The sequence below is a fragment of the Podarcis erhardii genome (genome assembly GCF_964252035.2).
Source record: "Podarcis erhardii genome assembly, chromosome: 14".
NCBI classification, from domain to species: domain Eukaryota; kingdom Metazoa; phylum Chordata; class Lepidosauria; order Squamata; family Lacertidae; genus Podarcis; species Podarcis erhardii.
The window spans coordinates 28,556,400-28,578,827 of NC_138503.1; the positions used below are offsets into that span (position 1 = coordinate 28,556,400).

Consider the following 22,428-nt stretch of genomic DNA (forward strand, 5'->3'; position numbering starts at 1 on the left):
AACATCGCTTTGAATTTTGTGTGGTTGTTTGTCTCTAGCATTATTATTTTTTTAAATCCTGCTATGGCTGTATGCTAATGCAATAAAGGTTTGATTGATTGAAATTGAAATCCAAACCTTCTAGAGGCACCATGTTGGGGAAGGCAGTCTTTTATGCCAAAAGGTCAGAAGCATGACTTATGCTTTGAGTGCATCATAAAAATTCATCCATGGGCAGCTTGTGAGGCTGACCAGGTTCATAGAATGGAGAGCAGCACATCCCTGGAACACACTGCCCTCCTTCACTGGATGGTTGAAAGGACACAAAGACAAGCACTAAAACTGCATTAAGTTTTATTAGAACCTATTAAATTTTGGATGTCAACAGCAAAATCCTAATAAAATTACACCTAATTTAGGGCAGACACATTTTGGTCAATTCACAAAGTACAACACTGAAGACTTATGGAGAAAGAGGTGTTAGGAATGGTGGCAGGGAGAGGGGGAGAGAAACTACCTCTAAGGCAGGTTCAGCCTTGTAAGTTTTACAGCTTGAAAATAAAACTAAGACGAACAGTCACCACTCATGTGTCCAGGTTTGTGTGCTTGAGAAGTGCCCAAGCACAAACTTCCATATTTGTTGTCAGAAATAAACACTGTTCTAAGGGAAGTCTTAAACAGATCTCTCCTTTTTATTCAATGCAAATTGTTAATTAAATTACTGCAAATTAACTTTAACTTACCAAAGAGACCAATAACCTGAGTACAGCAGAAATCATAAAGTACAATCAACCCTGTCATAGGACCTAAATTATTTATTCACAGTAGCCCTTGTTGATAACTAGGGTTAATAACTTGTTGCTCAGGATATAGATGGGCATAACCATTTCTGTGAACTTCAGAAAGTGCTTAAACATCAAAACAAAAAAACAAAGTAAGACCTCTTACACAAAAACACAGTACAAAACCGCAAGAACATAGAACATGCCCAGCGTTTTGAGTAATCCATACTACAGCACTGAAGTTGAAACAAACTGAGCATGACTCCAATTCTGAAACACATCAGAGGTTCAGACAGGAATGAATGAAGAAACTGATGAGATTGCACTTTTAGCCACTCTCCATTACATTCGGCTATTATTGCATAAGATTGAAATCACTGCTGTAAAAACAAAGGCAAATAAAATATTTATAGCTTTTATGTGTTGGAAATACTGGTTGTAGGTTTTGCAGATTTAAACTCTGGTAATTATCCTATAAAATTACTACACTGTTGCTGCATTTTTACTATGGATAACTTTAGTCACTCTCCTAGAGTTAACAATATTGTCTCATATAGAATTAATGTAGTATGTATCACACAGACCTTCCTTAGTTATAGTAAGGAAAGTTCTTTCATAAAACACAAACACATTTTCAGTCAACTTTCTCAAAATGAAATGTAGTCTCTAAAATGCAAGTCACAACAGTAAGAGAAATGAATAATTTGCTTGCATGGGTTAAATACATTGTGGTATCAAAGAGTGTCCCATCTGTACAGTTATTCCTGCAATGAAGTAATTCATATATAAGATACAAACTGTACAAAGTTCTCCAGTTTACAAAGTGGCTTAGTTTCAGAAACATGTTGACCTAAGTTATTTTGCAATGTTAGCTATTATTTCAAAGGTTACAGGTAAGGAACAGTCTTACTGCCCAGTCCAATAAAGAGCCAGGTGCACCCAACTTTGCGTAGTTTCAGGTTATTAAGCATCTCCTAAAAGAACAAACCATCTCTGGTTCTGTTCATTTGCGAAATAAGTACAACTATATACATATACACAGCATTTTACCTTTTCCTTCCACTGTTAACTTTTTGCTGTCATTCTTTTCAGTGTCTCTTACTGTAAATACTGAAAAATCGGCTGCGATTTTTTTCCTCTTGCAGAATCCCTCAGATAAAGGTAATTTGGAATTTAAAGTACATCGTTGAAGTGTGGTTTTCCGTAGTCTGCAAGATCCATTTGAAGCTCTCTTTCCTCATCATCTGGAATCAAAGGAGGCAAACCAACATTAAGTTTTTTAAGTAAGTTCTCTGAAACCCACAGGACCATGTGTTGAGAACAAATGATTCACTGCCTTTCCATATAAATTGTGGGTGTGTGAAGTGTGCATATCCAGAATTTTTGTATGTAAGATGCTTTACTAAGAGAAACAATTATTTAACATCCTTTGTTCTAGAGGTCTGCATTTCTGTTAACTTTCTGCTTTGAACCACTGTTTTCCTTCCTATTCGCTCTTTCCCGTCGTATCTGTATCATTTTATACACAACACAATCCCAAGGAGGATTCACAGGAGCTTGTGAGCAAACCAACCTGCAGGTTACCCACCGCTTTGGCTTGGTAGGATGAGTAAGTTATTTAGCTGTACTGATTCTGAACTGGTGTTCTCCATATCCCTCTAGACTTTTACAGAATACTAGAATTAATTGAACAGTAGCTTTACCTTAAGACATCTTACACATGCACACCCAGTCTGAAACCCTGCTGCTAGGCACACAAAGGCAGAGTCCATCCAACCAGAAGTAACCCTCCCACAATCAACTGCTGTGGACGAATGCTGTTCATAGGTACAAGAGGCATAAAAAGAGCTGCAATATAATCTGCACACAAATATAGTGTTTTGAAGGATAGCACCTAGTATGTTTTAAACTTCATTATCACCCAATACTTACATGAGAGGATTCAGACGGGAGTGTATTTAGAGACTACTAATATCATTTTCTCTTATGGTCTCCCAACAGATTAATCTCACATACAATTATGCTTACAATGTGATTGTAAGTTAATAGAAGTTGTTCTGTCACTTAATGTGTGCTGGACCTACCAACTTCCCTGATAGGAAAAAAGTATATTTATAAAGAAATGCCAGCAGCACTTCATTCCAAACTAAACAAAAACACCCTCTTAAAATTCTATGGTACTTGCAGGCAGGCCAATTCAAAAGAATTTCAACTGACCTAGAAGATTAGAACACCAGTGTCAAGAATGAAGTTTTGGAAAATGATAACATCTTATCCTGGGAAGATGCAAAATAAATTTGTATTTCACATTTCATAATTTAATGAGAGGATGTCTCCACAAGAGCCCTTGAAATGAATGGAAAAACTGCTGTATTCCGGGGAGGGCAGGGTAAAGAGAGAAAAGGGGTTTAGTTAACATGAATACCGGTTTGGGCCCTAATGTGATTTGGAAAACTGAACTGTGGAAGCTATTTCTTACTGATTTCTAGAGTCTTCTGCAGTACAATTTTTTTTTACTATGTGTTACTTTGCTCTTCAAGTTGGTAGAGGCAGTTTAGGGTTTGGAAGCGATACCACACCATACACACAAGCAAGGAAAGCAAACAGGTAAAAGAGGGTGATAGACCAAGGCATATGCCAAGTGCAAGATGAGAGCATGCATGAGAACACCTTAGGTATTGGAAGCAACAGAAATGCACCATGGAGGTCCACCGATTATGTATATTAGTAAGGCATAAGAACATTCCAGATAGCTATAGTTATTCACAACAGTGATGGCTACAGATTCAGCTTTGGGCCTATGCCAGATCCGCATGCTTTCCTAATAGCTAGATGCACAAATTAATTCCAGGACAGCCACCATGTTAGTCCTTGGCAATAAGGAGGAAAACGTAGCAGCACCTTCAAGAATGGTTTTATCATGCCCTGCATAGGCAAGAACCAGCTTCACCACAGTACCCTTGACTCCCTCTGGTACAAATTCAAGACTACTGGAAAAAAACCATATTTACTACCAATTAGAAATTGCTTCAAGTTCTAGAGTTATTTCAAAAGCTGAACTGCTAGAAGATGACACAATCAAAATTCAGCTGTCTATTCACAGCAGGACCTTTCTAAGCAGCTAAATAGTGGAACTCTACACCACTGCAACATGGTTCTCAAGTGAGGGAATCACATGAATGGGATGGAGACAAGGCCCAAGCTCACCTTGGACGTCTTCTTCACCACCATCACCATCCTCTTCCTCATTGTAGGCCAGCTCAGCCTGCTTGTCTGCCTCATACTCACCCACGTTCCCATCATCCCCATTATAATCCGCCAGTTTAGAGCCATGTTGCGGATCAACAGGGGACTCATTCTCATCAAAGAACCGGCCTGTGAAGTAGGCAAAGGATTTATAGTCAGAGGCCAGGATGAAGGGGAGGGAGAGAGAAAAAAGCGGAGTAAAGAGAAGCAGGAAGGAATCTGAACTCAGAAAAGTGTTTAAAAGTGGTTGCAAATAATCCTTGCAGCACTATAAATTGAGAAAAAATCCTTCTGCCTGGAACTTCAGAGCACTAAATTTTATGACCTTTCATTATAATCTCTAGCCCCTTAAAATCTCCAGTGTTTTATATCTAAGACACAAAACACTTGCCTCAAAAGAAGGCAACTGCCTTTTTGGAATAAGTGAGCATCTTGTATTAATGAAACTTTACCAAAATATTTTGGTTGCTTTGACAAGATCTGAGCTTTATAATCGTTTGTATACTATAGCCTTTAATGTAACTATTTTCTAATCTGAATTTTTCAAAGCTTTAGAAACTTTTTAAAAATGGAAAAGTAGTTCTACACAGTGAAATATAGATTAAACCAAAGAAAAGAATACATCTCACACTATACGCCTGAGCAAAAAGTAAGATTCAGTGTCATGCTAGTAGCAGAGGAAGAGTCAGCTCTGGGCAAAGGTCTGAGCCCAACACAAAGTTTATCTTTCAGCCATGTAAGATTCTGCAAAAGAAGGCTACTGATATTTCCAGAAGATGAAAACTTGCATAGGCCTTTGGTGTTTTCCAATAACAATATTTACAAACTGAACATTTGAGCTAAACAGCTAAGATAAACACACACACACTTGAGTGTCGGAAATACGGACTACAGCAGAGAGTTGACAATAAGCTGCAAGCAAATAAAGTTCACTTAAATCTTCCATATGAAATGAACAGTAAGTGGCAAGTAAAGACTTCAACGATTGAGAGTTCTCCAGTTACACTGTCACGCTTCATCTGTTTTCTATATCTTGAAAAATTACAGCTAAGCACGACTGAAGCAAACAATTAGAAGCTTCAAAAAATGAAAATCATTTACAACTTATTTCCTAAATGCCTGCCCAACGTTGCAGATCTGAAAAAAATGAAGGCTCAAGAGTTCATTTCCAGAGCCACAGCTAAACTATGAAGCAATTTTAAAAGTAATTTGAGAAATTTTAAATGCTTCCTTGTCAGATAATCTGCTCAGAGCCAGATGTGCCAACAGGTGCACTGAGGAATTCATGCTCATATAAAACATGTTTGTACTTGGGGGTACAAAGTGGAGAATCTTTGGCCCGCCAGGCCTCTGAATCTGGCCCAAGATTACAAAGTGCTATGTTTGGATTGGGGAGGAGTGATCTCTTATCTCTACTCATAGCATTAAGTATCACAATGCTAAGATCAGCGATAAGCACCTGCTTGCTCTTGGAAAGGCAGCAGGCAGAAGCTCATCTCTTAGAGTTATGGGACTATAACACTAGAGTTGGAGATGACCCTGTGGCTTGAACTTTGAATCACTGGGTGTCATTTGACATGACCCACCTGCCAAAATGACCGGCAGATGGAGGGAACAGATCAGGATCTGGTCTTCAAAGTGGATCCGGTTCCTCAGCCCTGGCTTGGTCTATGGCAATATCCCTAGCATTTGTTGTGGTTATTTTAAAGTTCTTTCAAAAATTCTTCAATTACCATTCAGCCACACAGGAGAACTCTGAAGTTCCCATGTCTAAAAGTTAAAATCACTTTTTATTATTGTTTTTGATAGTTAAAATTGCTTAGAAATATTTTATAGGAAGCATTTAATAAATTGAAATCAATATAGTGGAAAGTTCCTGGAATCGCTTGAATTATTTGCATCTGTCTAAAGAGATTATAAGCCCAAGGCTGTTTTCAAACACAACAATCTTGCTAAGTTGCATAGGCGGGCATTACTTTGAGACCCTTACATAGCAATACAGTTTCACATTCTATGTCCATACAGGGGTGTGGTTTGGGGGAGAATACGCATACCAAATATGGTGGGAGAAACCAGACAGCCATAACTGTAATCTTCAACAAATAGAATCTGAGCAACAAATACTATATTTTGAAATACTATATATTCAACTGGCCCAGGGTACAGCAATTAGGTGTAAGCAGCTCCACTAGGTTGCTGAAACAGCTCCACTAGGTTTTAATTTATTTCCAGGACCATTTCAAAGAGCTGGTGATGATACTGTTGTGTGTCCCATTAACTCTAACCATACATTTGACTCTAGCCATACAGCACCTTCTTCATTACCTATGTACCTTCATGAGGGAGCCTACCTTGCACTATCTTCAATGGTGTTCTGCAGCATGGCAAAGACGAGTCAATTCAGTTTGTCATTTCAACTATGCTGTGTAAGCAAAATGGCACCATCCACATATAAGAGTGAGGGGAAACCCAAAGGCTTGTAGAAGGACAAAAAACATCACTGAAAAACCCTCAGGAAGGGAGGAAAAAATAGAAAGCCCTGGAGGCAGACATGACGCATGCCATGCGACAACGTTTTTGTTGCAGATCTCACTTGTGACAGTAATTTTAAGACTGGCTAGTCTACTTGGTAATCTTTGTAATCTTTGACTCTGTTACAGAAGTGGTTCTGTAATATTGGCTCGTGTTTGTTTTCCAACTTGGGCTTTAAGGCAGGATACAGAAGTTTTAAAATAAATATGTCAAGGCAAACTGACCATGCTTCACTTAAAGCTACAGAAGATACTCATGAAAAGTTCCACTTTTCTGCATTACAAGACCCGAGCTCAGCTATTTTTAATTTCCAAGAGGTATATTAAAGCAAACCCTCAATGATGCAAGCAATTCCTAACTTGAGGAAAAGCGTTAGAATATAGCGTGCATTGCATGGATTTATCAGTTTCTGAGCCATTCAAAATTGTTAAGCACTATGAAAATAAAGGGATCCATGAGTTTATTAAACTGTTTAACAGTGCAGTCTTATACCTGCCCAAACAGAAGTATATGCTCCACTAACTGTAACAGGATTTGCAGCCTAAGACAATCTATTTCTAGGTTTAACACAATGAAATAATTGAAGTTAGATGTTTTCATAATATGGTGAAAATGAACCTTAAACCCTCAAAATTGCCAAAAAAAAGGAGGCAACACTTTTGGAACTAAGCAACATTTTAAGCACACTAAGTTCCTATTTATAACAAGCCACAAGAATTCAAGGAAAGAAAGTTTGGAATCAAGCTTGATTCTGAAAGTTGTGCCTATCTAAAGCTGCTCATATTCACAGTGCCTCACAATGGAAATGTGACCTATTGTCTCGTTCTTTTCCATTGATCAAACACATCCTCAAAATTACCAGAGTGCTCAGACTGAGTGAAAGTGAGAATGGTAGTGAAGAGGGCACAGCTAAAGCTCCCCACCCCCACAAGATCTGGTGTTATTAACATTACCTGAATATTAACTCATCTAGAAAATCCACACTTCGGTTTTAATGTGTTGCTTCAATTATGAGTGAGGGTCTGAGTCAGAATTATGAGCAAGGGTCTGATTAACTTACTTTGCTTCATTCTTTGGAAGTCACTGATTCTGTCCTTTTTTAAATGTTCTTTTTCAGCTTTCTGATTATCTAGGACGTGATCAGGAATCAAATGCTGAAGAGGATTTGGTGGGATCTGCTTTATGATGTCAGCATTTCCATCCTGGTTACTGTTTACACCTGGAAGCGCACAAAAACAATTAAAGCACTTTGACTATTTGCACTGTTCAGGCACAAGGAAAAGCAGCTTATGAATTAAGTCCTTTCTGAAGGGCAAGGGATCCCCTGGTGTTGTGTGTGTGTGTGTGTGTGTGTGTGTGTGTGTGTGTGTGTGTGTGTTTTAAACCTCATGACGGATTTTTCTCCAAACATTGCTGACACCTGTGCTTTCATTTCCTCAGTAGTCAAGGCAGAGAATGGGGAAGAAGGAGCGTCATCCATTATCGGCTATTGATACTTTGGTCACACTTCTTTTAAAAGCTTAAGAGGAATGCTGCAAATACATCATTGGAAGCATCAGGCTTTCTCCATGCCTGGATGTTACTTTCTTACCAAGTCTAGTGACCACTTGTGTCACTCAAACCACTTTGTCCATTCTTTAATTTAATGCATGGTGTGGGGACAGCAGTGGTTTCCAACCTTTTTTTGGCCATGCCCCACCTAAGTATCTTTAAAATCCTGACACCCCCCATCCCCCGGGACATATAATTCTTATTATTCAAAAAGTGAACTCCTATTCAAGTGGAGGAAGCCTAAAAGGCCATTCACTGTTAATAACCCATTCTTGAATTGCCCCCCCCCCCTTAAAAATCAAATTGCCCCCACCCCACATTGGGAACTAACTGCCCTTTTACAAGTTAAATTAACCTTGTCAGTATTTGCTTCTCACTTCCACTCTCTGGTGATTATCGCCTCTCTGTTCCCTGGGATTGCTCACTTTACAAATAAAAGCTGCCCACATGTACACTTTCACGCCTCTAATTCCTAAATAATGTCTGCTTTGTAATGTCTTTGCTAAACTTGAGAAACAGAGAAGGAAGGTGGTGGTTTTAAACACTCCTAAATAAGTTTTAGATCACATTCACCTTGGCTCTGCATAAAGACTAAAGGAGAGGCCAGACTGAGAACAACTTTTTTTCTCTTAAGACCATTTATTTCAACAAGTCTACTGTACGTATAACTTAAAGGTAAAGGGACTCCTGACCATTAGGTCCAGTCGCAGACGACTCTGGGGTTGCGGCGCTCATCTTGCTTTATTGGCCGAGGGAGCCGGCGGTCCTCCCTGTTGACTCTTAGCAGGCTGGGAAAGAACTGGTGACCTCATTCCGCCATAAGAGAGTGAGGGATAACCTGCTTTAGAACGCCCTTCACTGAAGGAGAATATTTACTCGTGTTTTAAAGATACACCAGGGACTTCTTACCTTGAGCCAGATTTGGAGCATGGGGCTTTTCTGTTGGAAGATTTCCATTGGGTTGAGGTTCATTCTGAGAAGCTGAAACAAGTGGCTTCTTCAAAGCTAAACAAACAAAATCACACTATGACTCACTGATCTACTAATACCAATGGCACATCCTAAGGCAACCACTGAGTGCACTGTTCAAAAAGAGAACTGATATGTTCTGTTGGAAGCCGCCCAGAGTGGCTGGGGAAACCCAGCCAGATGCGCGTGGTATAAATATTATTATTATTATCATTATTAATTTATGTTCTGCAAAGGGCTGATTTCTGACAAGTGAACCAAGATTGGTACAAATGCAGTTGTCGCCAGAAGCTCTTCTCTATTTTCAAGATAAGCTATACAGAAGCAGGGGCTTTCCTGCAAGGGCCAGAATCCAGTATACTATAACAAAAGTTTGTGCTTTCACCAGTTTGAAATGTTTTGTCAGGGCAGCATTTGCTAGCGTTCACATGCAGAGAAGAGTTAAGTGCAATTTTGCAGGGTTGCAAAAAAAAGAAGAAATCTCCCTCTCCCTATTTATACTTCTAATTGATGAGCAAGAATCAGTGGCAACTAATTATTCCAGTTTATACTAAGAATCAAGACAACAGGGAATCCAGAGATTCTGGTGCAGCATCTGTCTTTTTATTTCACATCTGATAACTGCTTTAGCCAATAGCACGTCACCCCCCTTCAGGCAAGTCCTCTTGTAAACTACCTTGGTCACCTTTGGCAACAAACTGAAATCTGACATAGCTAGCCCTTTCTCTGGAGTTGAAATCAGTAACCTATCTAAAAAAACACACAAACTGCTGAGGGAGGAAATGGGTATTTCAGAATTATCAAAAATAATAATTTTAGATTACTTAGAAATAGTAGTAGTAGTAAAATATATATAGCTTTGCTAACCAGTGAGTGTATCTTCAGCTTTAGCAGCGTCATTCTCTTCTATCCCAGGCATGCCTGCATCATCTCCTGGTTTCATTTTCTCTGTCAAGACAAGAAGAAATTTCTCTCCTTACTGCTGCTTACTTTTAAGTTCTAAGTGGATTCAGAATTGTTACAGGGACTGGACTAGAGGTAGTAGATCATGGTTGCTGAACAGAAAGCAATACATCTCCCTCAGTGAGCTAGCTGCAAAGGCAGGCAACTCTCTCCAAGACTTCATTGCTGGCCAATGGTAAAAATGACACCAGATCTGTGCCTCAAGGCTGAGGAGTTCCTAGCCAGCCAGGTACTCTGCATTCTCCCAAGACACTTAAGAGATACATAGTGATATGACCCAGAATTGTACTAGACAGACCTTTGCCATCTGAGATATTGTTGATGGAAGGTGTTTCATTCCTAATTACATTCTTTTCATCCAATTGTTGCGTTGTCTTCAATATTGTTGGATTATTGCTCAGGTTGCTCTCAATATCCTTACTGGACTGGCTTCTGTGAGCAGCCTGCTGCAAAAATGTAAAGAACCAACTATGAAACACATTTGTTCACATTTGAATTAGACATCCTGTGTGCTTGTCACTCCATTAGGATGATTCAGTCTGTTGTCAATGGAAATACACTTCTACTTCTCTCTCAACCAAGTTTTGTTCTTTTCGCATAACAAAGTCTAACATCAAATTTATGGATAGAACTGATGTACGCCATATGGGCGGCGTATAAATAATAAATTTTATTATCATTATCATTATGGCAACAGGGGTGCTGGAAACCCATCCTAGAATCATGCAGCAAGCAGTGAAGGGTAGGATGCAAAGCGATGCTCTATCCATTCCCAAGTGGAGCGAAAGCTGGTTAGATCATACATAGGCAAACTCGGCCCTACAACTCCCATGATCCCTAGCTAACAGGTCAGGGATGATGGGAATTGTAGTACCAAAACATCTGGAGGGCCGAGGGCCTATGCCTCGGTTAGAGCCTGACCCTTTTCTTAATGAGTAACTAGAGAGGAAATTACCAAAGGAAAATGGTATTTCAAACCATTCTCAAGTGTCTATAAAAAATGATAGGAACATATGAAGATACATTCTTGGACATTCCCAGCACTACCTGGAGATGCTGGGGATTAAACCTGGGACCTCCTGTATCCAAGGAAGATGCTCTCTCTACCCCTCAAATATGGCCCTTCACAGCCTTAGACAACTGAGCATTTAGATGATGTACCTTTTGGTCTTGTGTAACTTGGTCCTCTAACTTTCTCATATTTTCTTCATGCTGCATCCTCAGTTCTTTGATCTGATGTCCACACTGAAAACTGGCAGAACAGATAATGTACAGCAGAGGTAACAAATTTTATAACTTGCCCCAAGAATGACACATGTTTTATATGCTCCGCCTTAGTACCGCCTAAGTACTATTTGTTTCTGGAACAAAACTATCTCTTTCCCTTGCAAGGCACTGAATGTATGAATCCAGTCTTTCGGTCCATCTAGCCTAGATCAGTCATCAACACCAGCTGGTAGTGTTTCTCTAAAGTCCGAGGCAAGAGTGATATTTCCCAAGATCATAGAATCCTGGAGTTGATGACAGAAGTCCACAGATCCTTTTAAGTGAAGATGCCAAGGACTGAAGCTCCTATCTTCTACATACAAAGCAGATGCTCTACCACAATATTATGGATGCTCTTTGCAAAGGAAAGAGTTGCAACCTCTACTAAGACTTGAGTTCTAAATTAAGGTGACTCTCCTCATGGACACATGAACGGCAATAAAATTGTTAGCACATTTGCAAAGCTAAGCAGGGACTGGTATGGTTTCAAATTGGATGAGGGATTGCATGCTGAGATTCCTGCATTGCAGGGGGTTGAACTAGATGACCCTTTCCAACTATGATTCTATGAATAAGTGCCACAAGAATTGAAATCTCCTGTCAGACCTTTCTTTATCAAACCATTGTGTTTGCTTATTCCTTGCCTGAGGCAGGAGGTGGAACATGGAATTGGCTCTCCCTCCATTCCACATAACATAGCAAACTGTGAAGCACCCTCCACTATGTTGACTGATGGTGCTGTAGGATAATCAATACATTTTTGGTGCAGCCGATTGCCATCCCTCAGGAATTCTACCTTGGATACCTTGATTAACGGGTTCTGAGCACCATTTCTTTTGCTTCTTTTAGCAAGCAAGTCAAAATCATGAAGTTTCACTAGTCTCCTTTTCAGTGAGGGCAGAAAGGGCACTACCCTACCACACCTGTCCTAAAATATGCTTTTCTTCTAATTCCTTCTGCATATAGCTAATAAAGGATGCTGATGTCAAAAGCAGGACTCCACTTTGATCTGAAAGTTCATGGCACAGCTAAGCTGGAAAGACTCTGCAGAACTCTGTATTATTAGAATACATTGGCATCAGTTCAGATTTATATATTACTATGCTCACCTTTCATACTCCAACCTTTTCAGAAGTTGTGTATTGTTGTTCCTATATTCATGAAGCTGGTCCTCTTGACGAATAAATTCTTGACGCAACTCTGCGAGTTGTTCTAAGGCAAAGTGTAAAAGTCAAGATGGTTAGAAAAATAATGCCTTCATAACTTAAATGCAACTTTCCCTCACAAATTGGGAAATTGTTATTTTTCCACTGCTAAAATAGAATATTCTGTATACGCTAATGTCTTGGACAAGTGATACGAAACCTAAAATATAACTGTTTAGGAACCTCATTATAAAATAGAAGAAAACGTGTGTGTGTGTGAAAGAGGTGTTAGTTTTCTTTCTGGAGTCTCCGCGGCATAATACGGTCTCAGTGATGCCACATTCGATTTTTAGTATCTTATGCTTGTATTTTAGTAAAGCAGACTCTTACAGCTACTACATCTTGCAAACTATAATGTTAGGGCCCAAGGAGCCACAGCACTTATTTATTGACATCCTGCCCATCATTCAACCTCAGAGGAGTGTACATATTTCTTTCCCCTCCCCCTTTATCTTCACAACACTTTAATGTAGATTAGGGTCCAAGATCACCCAATCAACATCATGGATGTATGGGGATTTAACTTGGGTCTGCATGTGCATCTATCTTTGTAAAGCATTGTCATTTACTCTCAAGCACCCTTTATACATGAACAAATATCAGTGTTGGAAAGGGTATGAAATAATGTTATTTATTTCACATGACTTCCATTCAGTGAGAACATGACTTTGTAACTTCACCTGACAAAGCAGCGTAAGAAGATTACCAGCGGTAATCAGCCATATTAGAGACCATACTACAGTGGTGTGTTGTTGCATAAACAAAGCAATTCTTTGACTTATAGCAATGTAAGATCTCCACCAGAGGACTTTAAATTATTTTAATGTTATAGCACTTGGCTGTAAAACTGATAGAAGTCACTGCCTATGCTATAACTTCAACTCTCCCTTTAAAAACCAAAACACTGCTGCATATCTAAGGTCTATGAGACATTTGAGGGCACATTTGCAGAATTTGTAACAAAACAGAACTCGTGCTCTCATCTTTGAGGCAGGAACAGAAAAGGGATAATGGCAAGCGAGGCAATGGCCCTTCTGTGCCAGATAAACGAACACAGCATGTTATTTTTTAAAGAAAGGCTCTAGCTCATGTCAAGAGGAAGAATATTAGGAAAACTTGACAGTTGCAAAATTTTAAGCTTTGCTTACCAATACAAGTAAAATAAACCTTCTAAATTAGATCTCTAGGGCACCAGAAACTTTTCCAATTCACAATTCTCCAAATAATCCACATCACCGGTTGCTACTTTGCTACCAGTATACTTTCTTTATACTGCTCTCAGAATTAGTAGGTTTAACTGCTGCATGCTTTTCCTTTCTTTTGACTCCTTACCCTTTAAGCGATGTATGTCTGCCATTTGGTATGATATGTTGTTCTGAAGCTTAATCTGAAAAGGAGGAAATATATATTGTGCAAATTAGTGGTCATATGACTATACAGTTAATATCAAAATGATCATGGTAAACAAGACTTTGATGAAAAACTGAGCTTATTAAATAGCCTAAAGTTTCAACAAAGGCTTCCCAAAATCTATTTTCTTTTTCATTCAAGATATTGCACACAATCCATTTACACTTCAAGACAACAAGAAGCAACATTTTTTACTTTGACCCCAGTAGCCATTCAAATTCGGGGGGGGGGGGAATGATTGTTTTAAAAATACCACTTCAATGTTTCCTTAGAATGCAGATTAATCAATGAATTTTTTTATTCATTTATATTCTGCCCCACTTTCACAGATCTCTGGGAAGGTAACAATAATATTGCATGAAACCAAACATACACAACAACAACAAGAACAACAAATCGTAGAAACAGCAGTTGAAATATTTGCCAGTGTGAGTGGCACTATTGTACTAAAGGCTGCATTTTCAACCAAGCATCTAAAAGGCAGCAGTGAAGGTATCAACCAAATTCTGGAGCGTCCCTTCCTACAAACAGATACCACAACAGAAAAGGACAACCCCACATCCCAGTGAAGTGCACAGAAGCTAGTGGTGGGATGCTAAGGAGCCCCCTGCCCCAACCAATCTCCCACGCAAGGACAGAGACAGAGAGAGACTCCCTCAAGATTTTAAGTCCCAAGGCATATCAGGCTTTTATACATCATCTGAAAAACCTTGGATTTGACTTGTAAATGTACTGGCAGCCACTGCAGAAAGTTCCTTAAGAACCTGAGTAACAATCACACTGGCTGGTGGACCCACTCAAACAATGGAAAACCATATTTTGCACAAGCTCCAATTCCCAAATACCATAGTATTCAAAGGTAGCTCCACATACTGTAATGACTACTGCATTACAGTAGTCCAGACAAGAAGTTATCAGAACACAGATCATTGTGGCTAAACTAACCCTGTCCAGGAACAGCCAAAGGTGAGCAAAGCCACTGCACAATACTGAGCATAGTTTTGTCTCCAGTAAGAGATATGTATCCAGAGGTACCCCTTAAGAATCTGTACCTACTCCTTCAAGGGAATTGAACCCCACCAAGAAAAGGTTGTTCTCCTAATTCAGAATGGTCCAATGTGTGGCACAAGAGCCATCCATCAGCAACATTTTATGCCCTCCCCAACTGTTTTCATGTTGCCTTCCCAAAGCCCAGGCAGAGGCGCTGGGCTTTGGAAAGGAGGTGTGAAGGCTCTGGCAGGTTCCTAGAGTCCTCCCACCTTCTTCTCAAATCCTGGTGAGAACTTTCCCAGCTTTGGGAAGGCAATGTGAGGGCTGCGGGGGGCATAAGATTTTGGGCATGCACCTCACCCGCACAGTGTGCGGCCAGCAGGTTCCATGTTGAAGTACTCCTGCAGCCCACTTGGTATGAAAAGTTAGACTGCCCTGTGCTAATTCATGAACTCAGAAACCACCAAGCCACAGCATCGTCATCTTATTTGAAGTCACCTTTAATTTATTCCCCCTCATCCAGCCTATTACAGTGGCCAGACATTGGCTGAGAATCTGCATGGCTAGTAGCATTGTGGGCAGAATGGAACCTTGAGGGACTCCACAGATCAACTGCCATGGGGTCCATCAGAAGTCTCCCAAGGCTACCTTCCGCTCCTGAAAAGAGGAAAGGAACCACTGCACTCCCAACCCAAAGAGCCAGTCTTCTGTGCTCAACAGTTTCAAAAGGTGCTGCATATCCAGGAGGATCACAGAGTCACACTTCTCCTGTCACTCTTGCAGGCAGTCACACATCATTCTGGTCCCAAAAAGGTCATGGTAATCAGCCTCCCCACCTAGAGTGCCTGCACATTAGTTGCTATGTCAATATGATTTAACAAGCATTACCTTACATCAGGGATGTCCAACTTCCAAGAGACTGAGATCTACTCACAGTATTAAAAAAAACTGGCAATGACCTACCCATTGTCATTGGAGGATGGACCAGAGTTGTTGAGCTTTTTTGTGGGGGGGGGGTGGCAATCAACCTGGGACACCCCATGATCTACCAGTAGATCGTGATCTGCATGTTGAACATGCCTGCCTTACATTAATTAGGCTGCAATGTTAATCCCAGGACTACTACTTCTGACCTACGATACCATTTGTACCTGGAGGTCAGATATTAATGTACTACCCAGGCATTCACATTTGGAATATGGCCTTGATTGATAAAGCATTCTGCTGCCACATAATTATTTCTATGTGATCACACAACGAAAGTGTTGGCAGCTGGAACAATGAAGTGCTCTGACACATCCTGGGAATAGGGAATAATCTATGAAAACCAAGGCTTTAGAGACATTTGGACAAATTGGCTCCTTACTCCCAGCCATGATTTACTCCTCCACAAAAAGAACATTTTTTTTGCAGGACTGCCTGTACATCTCAGCCTTCAAAATTCTGTTACATGAAAAGTTCTGGGTATCTGGGATGCCACATTTACCAAGGCAAACCAACTCTATAAATGTTAATGCATTTTGCAAACCTTCCTTTGAAAACCTAGAATCTGAGAATCTCTTAAAACATTAAAAGATTAATGTAAGCACCATCTCTTCTCTCTCCCTTGATGGATGCCATGTCCACTCAAGAGTGTTTTCTTGTGTAAATACATCTAATGGGACTCCAGTCTTAAGAGATTCAACACAATAAAGCAACAAGCTATCAGACTTCTGCGATATAAACAAGCATTTGTAGGCTACAGTTGCCTTCATGAGATGCATTCAGCAGTCTGACAAAGTAGGCTTAAATGTGTTACGTCTTTAAAATGCCATAATATTCCTCCTGAATAACGGGGGTTGGGGGAAGAGAGGAGGTCCCAAACCTTTATGTAAAAAAGAAAGGAATGCCCACAAGCAGAAGTAAACTTGTCACAACAACAACAAAGCAACCTCCCCACTCTCCCTTGATTTCATCCCCCCTTCCTCCCTCTCCCAAAACAAAGCTCATTTTGCTTAAAAGCACACCCATACACACCCCTTCTCTTCTGAAATAAGATGAGGAGGGGAATCCACCACCCCTCTCCTATCTAGGAACAGAAAGCAAAGCTGAAAACTGAAAACACGCCTCATTAAACAGTGGAGAAAAGGGAGAGGCAGAGGGAGAGATGGGGGTGGGTGGGCTGAAACCACATGAAAAATTTTTACATAGGCAAAAGGTACCACAATGGAACCTCTTCAGCTTATCAAAAGGCTTCATGGGAGTAGCTCGGAAAGGGAAAGCTAGAAGCTGAATGGTTGATAACAGCTGCCCTTGCTCTCACAAAAGGCAGCTGGCGACCAGTTAGTTTCGGACATGCTGTTTGAAACATACAGTACTAGACAGCATAAAATAGACACAAGTAACCATCATATGCAATGCCACCTCACCCTGCTCTCTTCACACTTCCTTATCTGGCCTTCCCTGGCTTGCAGTTGGTTGCTCAGCTGGCTGTGCTCAGCTTCCTTCTGCTCCAGCTGTTTCTTGTGCAACTCCCCCTGGAGCAAGAGCTCAGAGTTCCTCTTCTCCAAGCGCCCCCTGGCAACATCACTGCGCTTGGCCTGGCCCTGCAACTCTGCCACCTCCTCCTGCAGGACCGTTTGGCGGGATGAGGTAGTCCAGTAATTGAAGGCAAGGACGGCAATGACTAGCAGCAAGGCAACAAAGAGGAACGAAGGGAGACGGCCCCCCCTCCGGTTGGCCCCAAACCCCACCATGGGGGAGGCTGGGGAGGGGGGCGCTTCAGCTTCTCACTGCACCTACCTGGAAAGAAAGTATCCAAGTCAGCACAAGTAGAGAAAGAAAACAAAAACCCCACCAACTTTTCAGAAACAAAATATAAAAAATGGGAATACACAGAATCACTGACCGGGCTGTGTTCAGCTTCCATTGCATGTATACAAATCTTAAGGCATACTGGGAAATAATCTAAAGCATTTATTTAACAAAGGAGAGAAGGCAACTACCTCCTAATTTCCAAAACCAGCTCTTAATAAAATAGAAGGATGATTTTGAAATTTGACTTTTTTTAGTCTGCACACAGGTTACTGTAGTGGCTTGCCAGTGCATGGAGAGGGGACTGCCTAGCTTGTTCTTTCTTCTGCATGCCATGGTTATGGGAGCAGTTTAAAATAAAGTTTAGACTAGGCGCAGTGGTTGCCAAACTCGGCCCTCCAGATGTTTTGGGACTACAACTCCCATCATCCCTAGCTTACAGAACCAGTGGTCAGGGATGATGGGAATTGTAGTCCCAAAACATCTGGAGGGCCGAGTTTGGCAACCACTGGACTAGAGAAAGCCAAGTCAATAAAGGCAACATAGAAACCGTCACAGAAACCAAAAGTGAGGCCAGACGATGGACCCTCTCCCACTTTTCAGGGCAGGAGGGAAAGAGGGGGAAAGCTCGTACAGCACACAGGTCCTAAGCTCAGTCTAAACCATGCTCTGCATCTGCAAAGCCGAACACTGCGCCCACCTTTGGTGCGGGAAGATAGGTAGGGGAGGGGATCGTGGAGGGGAGGGGGCTGGTTCAGCGTTGCGTGCAAGAGCTTCCTCCGAATTGTCTCCGTTGCTGTGCTGGCCGCATCTCCCCACCCCTCTACATTTTAACCCCTCCCCAGTCGAGTCCTCTTGGCCGCGGGTGGGGGAGGTGCTGTTAGCCAACGTCGCCCCCCTCCACCGCACCCCTTTTCCCCAGCTCCCAGGCCCGCCGTGCAAAGAATAGCAGCTGTAGCTGCCCAGGCTTCTCTCGCTCGGGCCGCCTCTGCAGGAGCGCGAGAGAGGCCGAGCGAGGAGCCCCGCGAGGTCGCGTCCCCGCCGGGAGGGGAGAAGGAGGGGCTGCTGCGGGAGGAAGAGGCCCATCCCACTACCCGGGGGGTGGGGGTGGCGGGAGGCGCCGCTCTACCTCCTCTGCTCCCCCGGCCACCGCGCCACGCGCCCTCCGCCTCTCCTGGCCTTTCCCCCCTCGCCTTCCAACCGTCTTCGCCTTCCGATGCAGCGGCGCCGCCGCCGCCACTTCCGTATTCGCGTTCCTGTCGCCGTGGAGCCGCTTCTCGCGAGAACGGCGGAAGCAGCGCAGGTTCCCCCCCTCCCTCTCCGTTCCCGCTCCAGGTCTCGCGAGGCTTCCGTCGTGCCCGACGGAGAGAGCGAGAGGCGTCCCTGAGGAGATGAAGCGGCAGAGTGGCCGGGCGCGGATGGAAGACTGAGCAGGCCTCGGCTTTGCCGGGTGGGATTCGGCTGCTGGCGGGAGGCCTCTCAGGCAAAGGGGGGCCGAGGAAGGGCGCCCTTCACACCAGACGCGCCGCCGCCTCAATGAGGTGCCCACACGGGTAGGGGAGGCCCCGATGGTTAAGCACAGTCTGCCTTGGTGCTGCCGCCTGTTCGTCCGGCGGCCCAGAGTACCGCCGCGGCGGAGCCCCGAGGCCTGTCTGGAGGCGGGTTCCCACAGCGCCGCGAGGTGGGGGACGAGGAACCGCCAGCGGCAGCGCGACTTGGGTTCCCCTCCCTTCGACAAACCCATTTTGATCCTGGGATGGTGTCCTTCTGGGTTGCTTTGAGTTTCTTAATTGAGCGGGGAAGAGTCAGTTGAGGGGCGCGGGGCGGGGGAATGAAGGACTGTGTGGACGAGCCCGGGGCGGGCTTTGTCCAGCTACAGAGGAGCCTCGCTGCTGATAATGGGGCAAAGAGAGGGCGGGAGTCGGTGGCACTGCAGTCCCCGGTTCAGAAATGGAGCTGCCGTCCCTATCCAGATGCGCCAGGTGCCTCCCAGCCAGGTACTTACAGGGAGGAGAGATGTCCTAGTTTAAAACTAGGGCATGAAAAGACCAGAATTTCAAAAATAAAAATCATCAGTCGCTTGCCTTTTCTCTTGCATTGTGCACTCATTGCTGCTGCTTTTTTTTAAACAACAAAAAACAATTTTTATTAAAGATTTTCCTCGTTTACAAAAGCACATGCATTGTCTCTTTCTTCAGGTTGTGTTTTCTACAGATCAGTTACATTTGCCCTGAGACATTGGTGTTTGTTATATGCAGCATAGGGTTGGGAGGAAAGGGGGGGCAGGAGAGAGGATGGGGCGCTAAAGTTTATTTTCTTTTACTCAGTGGCGTAGCGTGGGTTGTCAGCACCCGGGGCAAGGCAAGTAATTTGCGCCCCCTAACCCGTGGATTTGCGCCCCCTAACCCGTGGATTTGCCCTAACCCCAGATGTTGCGCCCGGTGCGGCCGGCCCCCCCTGCACCCCCCACGCTACGCCACTGCTTTTACTTAGTGTATGCATGGGGTTTTTGTGTCAGCTCTCACTTGGGTTGGTTCTCTTTCTATACGTTTCCTTGGTGGTGAGACAGGTTGGGGTGGCCTTGGGTGTGGTTGATTGTCTTTGGTTGGCTGCAGTTGGATTTGTTTGTGCGAATGTGAGGGGGTTGGTGGGGTCAAGTTAACTACATTGAATTGTTCTGGTTACAGGTAGATAGCCATGTTGGTCTGCTGTAGTCGAAATAAAACAAAAAAATTCCTTCTAGTAGCACCTTAGAGACCAACTAAGTTTGTTATTGGTATGTGAAGAAGTGTGCATGCACACGAAAGCTCATACCAATAACAAACTTAGTTGGTCACTAAGGTGCTACTGAAAGGAATTTTCATATTGAATTGTGTGATGTCGGTGGGTTCATGTTGTCTTGTTGGGCTGTGTATGTGATAAAGGGGAGCCATACCAGAGTGAAGACGTCCTCTTCTATTTGTCCCCGTATCAGTTACAGTCTATTGGTTAGCTTTTCTAGTAATGCTGTTTCCCATACTACTTGATACCAGTGTTCCATGTTTATTCCTGACAGGTCCCTCCAGTGTCTGGCTATGATGTTTCTGGAGAGTAGGTGGATTGTGAGCTCTTTATAGTGTGTTCAGTAGGGCCAGTTCTGGGCTGACTTCTAGTACCTGTTTAGTTGTTTTGCTTATTTCTTGTATGATTGCTATCCAGAAGAGTTGGGTTTGGGGGCATTCCCACCAGATATGGAGGTATGTGCCTATGGAGGTGCAGCCTCTCCAGCATTTTGGTGAGGTTCCTGGACATAGCAGCACCAGTTTACGTGGTGTTAGGTACCAAGTGAGTTCCTTTCTGTTTGCTGATATGGATTTAAAGGGAGTTACTGATGCTTGTTTTTAAAACCTTTTCAGGCTTGCCTGAAAAGAGGTATATAAATACCTTACATAAAAATCTAAAACCATTTTTGCCTAAAGATGTCAGTGTACAGCTGTGCATTCACAGTCATTTGTGCTGGAGCCGGTGGCACATGAAACATAGGATTTCTTTGGCTGTTGAAACCTGATTAATCATAGGTGGCATTTTGAATACATTTCCTCTTTCCCAGGAATGGCTATAGATCAGCAGTAGAACCTCTACTTTCCATGCAATTCTCCAGATTCAGTCTCTGGGTAGGACTGGAAATGTCTCCTGCCTGAAATCCTGGAGAGTTGCTGCCAGTCAGAGTAGATGAGGTAGATCAGGGGTAGGCAACCTAAGGCCCGGGGGGCCGGATGCGGTCCAATCGCCTTCTAAATGCGGCCCACGGACGGCCCGGGAATCGGTGTGTTTTTACATGAGTAGAATGTGTGCTTTTGTTTAAAATACACCTCTGGGATATTTGAGGGGCCTGCCTGGTGTTTTTACATATCGTATTTTTCGCTCTATAAGACGCACAGACCATAAGACGCACCTAGTTTTTGGAGGAGGAAAACAAGAAAAAATAATATTCTGAATCTCAGAAGCCAAAATAGCAAGAGGGATCGCTGCGCAACGATCCCTCTTGCTCTTCTGGCTTCTGGGATAGCTGTGCAGCCTGTATTCGCTCCATAAGACACACATACATTTCCCCTTACTTTTTGGGAGGGAAAAAGTGAGTCTTATAGAGCAAAAAATATGGTAAGTAGAATGTGTGCTTTTATTTAGAATGCATCTCTGGGTTATTTGTGGGGCATAGGAAATCGTTCATCTTTTTTTTCAATATATAGTCTGAGGGATAGTGGACCAGTCCATGGCTGAAAAGGTTTGCTGAGCCCTGAGGTAGATGGACCACTGGTCTGACTTCGCAAAAGTCAGCTCCCTGGGTCCCTATCTTATTTCACATTTCGAAAACACCATTGTTGAATGCTTGCTCTGTGTTTGTCTCCATGTGGCTTGGGCACCATCTGCTGGGCAAGGAAAGGGAGTGAGGAAGCTGGCCCCATGTGATGCCATCCTTGATGACAGCTTCAACCACTCTGAAGTGAATCTTTATATGGATCTAGGAATAACGGATTATGGGCAGGGACACTGTTAAACTAATGCCCAAATGACTTCAGTTTCCAGTTGGCAACACTTCCTGGACATGATAAACATAAAGGTCTGTACAGTGCTGTGGCATGTCCTTAACTTTGCCAGAAGTTCCTGGCTCTGCTTAAATACCTTCAGCAAAGGAGAGCCCACACTTCCTGAGGCAAACAGCTTGTATCATTAGGGACTGTCTCCCCATGTTTTCCTCAAGT

At 42.8% G+C, this 22,428-nt stretch overlaps 1 protein-coding gene across 5 annotated transcripts; it reads right to left on the minus strand.

The window, feature by feature from the left end:
• Window positions 1–316: 316 nt before the first annotated feature.
• Window positions 317–18,962, minus strand: GOLM2 (golgi membrane protein 2). 5 transcript variants are annotated; one of them, XR_014150855.1, is made up of 12 exons: window positions 18,816–18,962; window positions 17,302–17,674; window positions 13,826–13,880; window positions 12,398–12,500; window positions 11,184–11,274; window positions 10,321–10,468; window positions 9,927–10,007; window positions 9,000–9,095; window positions 7,600–7,758; window positions 3,969–4,136; window positions 1,812–2,005; window positions 317–1,141 (listed from the first exon to the last, which is right to left on the minus strand). XR_014150855.1 is itself a non-coding variant. In XM_081839139.1 (11 exons), the coding sequence occupies exons 2-11, from the start codon at window positions 17,626–17,628 to the stop codon at window positions 1,935–1,937; spliced, it is 1,296 nt and encodes a 431-aa protein (XP_081695265.1). In that variant the 5' UTR covers window positions 17,629–17,674; window positions 18,816–18,962; the 3' UTR covers window positions 317–1,934. The 5 variants fall into 5 exon arrangements, 3 of the variants coding, with proteins under 3 accessions (XP_081695265.1, XP_081695264.1, XP_081695266.1); XR_014150856.1 differs by adding an exon at window positions 2,979–3,037 and having other exon boundaries at window positions 317–2,005; XM_081839139.1 differs by having other exon boundaries at window positions 317–2,005; window positions 10,321–10,465.
• Between the last annotated feature and the right edge of the window lie 3,466 nt (window positions 18,963–22,428).